The sequence below is a fragment of the Cygnus olor genome, chromosome 2, assembly GCF_009769625.2.
Source record: "Cygnus olor isolate bCygOlo1 chromosome 2, bCygOlo1.pri.v2, whole genome shotgun sequence".
Classification (NCBI taxonomy): Eukaryota; Metazoa; Chordata; class Aves; order Anseriformes; family Anatidae; genus Cygnus; species Cygnus olor.
In genome coordinates, this window is record NC_049170.1 from 111,327,209 (window position 1) to 111,333,208 (window position 6,000).

General features: G+C 36.7%; 1 protein-coding gene across 5 annotated transcripts in view; it reads left to right on the top strand.

Moving 5' to 3' along the window:
- Positions 1-4,624, top strand: part of RBBP8 (RB binding protein 8, endonuclease) — a 42,263-nt gene extending 37,639 nt beyond the window's left edge. For all 5 annotated transcript variants that reach the window (XM_040547845.1, XM_040547841.1, XM_040547844.1 and 2 more), the window contains 2 exons: positions 1,346-1,487; positions 4,031-4,624. In XM_040547845.1, the coding sequence (XP_040403779.1) occupies positions 1,346-1,487; positions 4,031-4,128 (240 nt within the window). In that variant the 3' untranslated portion in view covers positions 4,129-4,624. The remainder of the gene's footprint in view (positions 1-1,345; positions 1,488-4,030) is intronic.
- Positions 4,625-6,000: the final 1,376 nt, after the last annotated feature.

A 6,000-nucleotide genomic window follows, 5' to 3' on the forward strand; every position in this document is an offset into this window, starting at 1 on the left:
TAGAAAGGCTAAAAATCTGAACTGATATTGGGGGAAAAGCTGCAATTCCCACAGACTATAGAATCCTAAAGTGAAGCAAGGCTACTTTTCCTAGTTCATGCAGTAGTCATGTGGTTACTCTCTTATCTACATAATCATCAATATTTACATCTCAGAAATAAAAATCCTCCTCCCCAAAATCATATTTTTTTACTTTACCTGCTATCTGTTAGTAAAGTACACTAATAAATCCCTGTTTTCTTCTATTCCAAATAAGTAGGTTTTCTGATATACTACCAGTAGATGGAGACAGGAAGTAACCTCTGTTGACAGAATTATTCTGTTTCTTTCCTGTTTGCCACTCTAGATCACGTTCCAGCTGACTGAATGAGGTTTTAATTCTGCATTTTTGAAACATAACATTATCATTTTGGTGGAATTGTTTTACCACTTCTATGAGGGCCAGGTTTCTTGTGCAGTCCAGACTCTGAGTGTTGGCTTGCCACTTGAACCAAACAATGCTTTCAACTTTGAAAATACCTTGGTACCCTGTGGTATCTAAGTGTCAGGTTGTTCTTCTAGCAGTTGCTAAACTAAAATCCCAAGCTAAAGTACTGCACCAAAAAGTCTGTTTTTTCATGATGCTACTTAAGGGAACACACAGCAAAGAAGCTTGGAGGGTGGTGTATATACTTTTTCTCTTTTCAGCTGACACAGATTTTTTTTTTTTTTTTTCTTAAAAAAGAAAGGGGGTGTTTGGGGGAGAAATAGCTAGTCAATTTACTGCATGCTCTAGAGAATGTCCAGGTAGCTTCTGGAGTCCCAGTGGTCAGTCACCATACATTAAGCTGGCTCTTCATGCACACCTAACTTGAGGATAATAAAGCAGGAAGCATTTTGACTTGTTTGCTATAAGCTCAGTAAGTTTAGATACTGCAAATAATTTTGCAGCATGCATTGTATTTCATTTTTTTTCTGTTTTATTTGAAACTGTAAACTGAAACTTCGTTTATTAGGGAATTCCTATCTAATTCAACACCTGTGTCACAGCTTCACAAAATCAGTCAGTAAAACTGTTGACATAAGTAATTATACACATTGCTAAACCTTGTACCTGTGGTATGTTAAAAGATACAAAGTTAACACATGCCACTGTAAGGTTATGCTTAATCTGTAAATTCTGTAAACTTTTAGGATAATGGCCAGATGTTTGTCATGGGGGTAACAAGTCTTTACTCTTGGCTATCTTCACCCTTATTTTTAGATGACTGTGTTAATAAACAATGATTGACAGTGTTGTTGTGTAAAGCAGTTGCTGTATATGTATAAATGTCTTAACTTGGGTTTTTCTTTTTCTAACACGCAGTATTATGCAGACATTCCAGAAGAAGAGAGAGGGAAGAAACTAGCTGCCTGTTCAAGACACAGATTTCGCTACATTCCTCCAAATACACCTGAAAATTTCTGGGAGGTTGGATTTCCTTCCACCCAAACTTGTGTGGAAAGAGGTTAGTGTGAAAAAAGGCTCATAAAGCACTTTTTAAAGCTGATTTTTAAAATGGTTTTCTGGATTTGTCTCTAGTTCATACTCATACAGCAGCCTTTCTCACCCAGTCTTTCTGAGCTCTGTTTACTTACCTGTAACCATAAGTTTGAAAGAATATTGTCTCTGTTTAGCAGTACCTGTAGTACTAGGAAGAAGGGAACGTAGAGAAACTTTCTCAGAACCTAGATAGAGAAGGCAGAAATAATTTGAATTGCTATAGAACTTAATTAAAGCTCTACTTGTCTTTGAAGCAAAGCAAGAACAGGGTCAGCGTTTTCAGAGGCAAAGGCTGAGAGATTGTACTTACTGAGGAGAGATGGGCAGCACCACTGATCTCCTTTGTCTGTATCTTGAGGGCTCCTTAGCACAAAATGAAAACTGAAAAGTTGAGGGTCAGATGTGATTAGATGCTTATATCCTGGTTATTAGTGAAACTCAAAAGCCCTTTTTTTTGTTTTTTTGAACTTTTTTTTGACTTCTCAAGGAATATTGTTCTTTTCTAAATATTTTTTTAAATCCTGGAGTTTGGTATAAAAATTAGTTTTTACTAATGGCTTTAAACATGGTGCATTTGTACTGTACTATAAGTATATTTCTTCAGAAGTGGTTAAAGTATGAGATACGGAGTGGTATGTGAACTGTCTGTGAGTTACTTTACTCATACTGGTTGCAAAACATTAATCTTCACTTATCTTCACCCATTCGCTTAACAGTTTCAGGTCGGGTGAAGGAAAATGTAGCCAGGGGTGCGGATGTGTTCTTGCGTGGTAGTGTTACAGTATAATACTTCTCATAATCTTTCAGAACAGAGAGCCGTGATTTTTAGATAGTTATGTAACTTCAATAGTGCAAGTCATACTGCTTAATCAAGATATGCGGCGTTGAGTTTGCTTAAATTTGAACCTGGATTTCCAAAGAATGTGTGCGTTTCAAACATGGTGTTCAGAGCTTTTGGCCTCCAAGCATTGTGGGAATCAAACGTGAGATTTCCTGTTGAAGTCAAGTTCCCCGTTCCTAAATATCCACTGCGAGGGGTTAAGGTAGTTACCAAATTGGCAGGTCATTAAGCTTCCTTGGGCTTGGTTAGGCTTCAGGAAAGTTTGCTCTTGCCCAGAAATCCATTTCTGGTATCACATACGGGACAGTGAATCCGTCAGTCCAGCAGGAACACTGCTGAATCACGGCTTCCTTTGTGCGTTGTCTCTCTCCTCCCTTTGTGTCCAGCTAGGTAGGGCTTGGCTGTGGCTGGTCCATTCCTCTTTTACCTTAGATAATGAGACAGAATTTTCATTGTAGAGCCTTCTTGATCACTATCTTTTAAGATGAACAAGTCATAGTCCTTCCACTTCCAATCTTGGTTGCCTTGTACCTGTTTCAGCCAATGAGAAAGCTGGTCTAAATGCTAAGCCATGTCCATTTATAACATCAGGCAATCGAGATACCGCGTTAGGGAAATTGCCTTTTACTACCCATTTGGAATCTGCTTGCATGCTTGTTAAAATTATCTTCTTAGCAATCTTCTTGTTCTGCTAGGGTAAGAGCTATTCAGTTGTTAATGGTCCTCAACAGCATATTAAAGGCAGACTTTACATCTGCCCTTTCTTCACAAAAGCCATGTTACACAAGAGTGTAGCAAGGACGCTAGAGAGGCTACCGAACAATTGCAGTTGTCACTCAGAAGTAGGGGGGTATGTAGGGTGTATTTTCTGTTTCTTGGCGGTACCTTGAACCAATTGGATTATTTTTTTTTAATAACTGGGGGTTGTGAATAAAGCATTTTCCAACTATGAAGTCAGAATCTACTACTCTCACTTCAGCGGATGTTATTGCTGATAAACAGTAAGGGTTTGACAAAAGCCAGATGCTGTAACTGATCTGCATAAAGTGTCTGCTTACTGTCAGTGTTAGCTAAGTTGAGCATGTTACAGAAATTTCCTATACACTTTTCTTATCAGAGAGCTGTTCAAAGGGTGTTTGATCTGTAGGTTACTGTTTGGCTTCTTCCAGATTGACAAGTCTAATAAAAAAGAATGCTCTCAAAACAGACGCATATACCCTTCAGACCCACGAAATGCATGTGCCTAAAGTTTCCTCTTCGTGACTAGGGAATACATTTTTAAATGTTTGGTTGGTTTTTTTTTATCCAACTGAGTTTGCAGTACTGATATACTTGTTACTCTTATGTTATACAAAATCTTTTACAGGAAAAAAAAATTAAATGTGGTTTGCGTTTAGATGAACAGTTCATAGCCTCCATTCTTCTCTTCAGTCTTACCTGTTGGTATTGCATTACTGTGCAGTCATCTACCAGAAAGCAGCTGAGTGTTTTCGTTAATGATACTGCACCCTGGGATATCCAACTTTCTCTCAAGTGAGAACCAGTTACAAGAGAGGGTAGCGGGGAGGCATAATCAGAAGGTTTTCTGAGGGTAAACAAAGGAAATTGAAGCCATTCATGCTATTACATTGTATTTATTACTTCATATTTGTTCTTTTTATTTTAAGGATATATTAAAGAGGATCTTGCTCCCTGTCAACGTCCGAAAAGACGGCAGCCTTATGCTGTAATGTTCTCTCCGAAAGGCAAAGAGCAGAAGACATAAATGATGGGGAAGTAGGGCAACTTGAAGAGCATCTTTCCTGTCCTTAGATATTTATAGTTAATATAAACTTGAAATAGAGAACTGTGTTTTCCACAACGACAAATCATTTCATTAAATATGTAAATTTTATAAAATTCATTTGAAAATCTGAAGTATGTGCCAGGAAACAAAACTATTTAATGTACGTTTGTTTCATATTGTGTTAATACATTTTGTATTAATTTTTGCACCTGTCAAACAACGAGTCTCCTTTTTTGTCTTTCTTTGAAGTCAACAGTTACAACTTCAGCAAATCCTGTCTAATCTTTATGTTATTAAGTAACTTCTTTGAAGTCACTGAGATCACACTTGTTCTTGCAAGGTCTTAAACGCCTGTCAATGGGAACAGAAATGCAGATTTCGTAGGATGCTTTCATTTTGCACTGGATTTTTTTATATAACCTTTTTCTTATTGCAATAATAGTTTTATCTACTTGTAATAAAACCATATTAAATATGAAAGGTATCTACTGTTAATAGTTCAGAAGTATAGAAATCCATAGAGTCTAAGTGTTTTTCTTACAGTGTTGGGGCAAAATGTACAGCACCATGTTTCTACATTGTTTAAATTAGAATATCAAATTTTTCTCTTTTTAATTTGCATCTGTTTGTACTCAGTTCTATGCTTTATTGGTAAGAAGATAAGCATTGTTACATTTAAATTTGGTTGACAGCTATGCACAGAGTTCTCTTAGGCAATGCTGATTGCTGTCCACTAGGTTATGAAGGATTCTGTAGAGGTGTTTTATGGGAGAGTAAGAACATACAGTAGCACAGAAGCAAGGTAGTGCTTTTACCCAGGCAGACAGGCCAAAGATCACTGTAGGATACTTAGGAATAAAATAGTGTTCTAGGATAGAGAAGAAGAAAACGTTCAAGCAGTATGCAGCCAGGGATAGGCTCAACCAAAGAGAATACCTTTTAAAAGGAGATCATAAAATAAGCAAGTATTTATATACCTTAAGCCAAAATAAAAGAACAGAAAGTATAGACAGATTTTATATAGTCGTATAAAGTGAAGATACATTTATACATATACATATATACTATACAAAATGTAGTGTGTGTGTATATATAAAAATGTATCTTCCTATTCGTGTATTTTGTTTATTTAGACGTGTTTGTGTTTTTATAAAAAAGATGTATTTAAATATTTGATGGATGGGACCATGTAGTTCCTTGTGCAGTTATTACAGGAGTGGCTGTAATGTCTGCTGGTGGAGAGGTTATGGCATACCCCTAGAAAGACAAAAAAAAATAAATAAATCTAGGCTGCACTAAGAAGCACAGAATCCTCTTAGGTTGACATCGTAGGCCTTGCAGAAAAATAGAATAATGTATCACCAGGCACTGTCACCATCCTACCTGCTTAGTTGATTGATTTGTTGCCTTAGCATCACACAGGAATGTCCTATTGCGCGGCAAAGGCAGAAGGCCAAATAACAACGACAATCATTAGTCATTTCCATGTTTACTAACACGTGCTGACAGTAGATGTTTACACAACTGTAAACAGTACTCATTTCTTGGAGCAGTTGGTCAAAGAATCCGTGCGAGGGAAATCTAGTTTCCTGAAAACTTGAAGACTGAAGAAAATTGACAAGTGCAGCCAAAATTGGAAATCTTGCAGGTATCTTGAAAGATTTTATAAGACAACAATAAATGCCCTGAATAAATGTTTAGCCAATTAAAAAAAAAAAAAAAAAGCCTTTGACAAAGAAGGTAAGGTAGGAGGTTGCTTTTAATTAGGGAGAGCCTTTACAAAGAAGTTATGTTCACAACAAAAGTGGAGACTTATTATAACACAGCAAATCCTAAAATTCATTGTGAAAT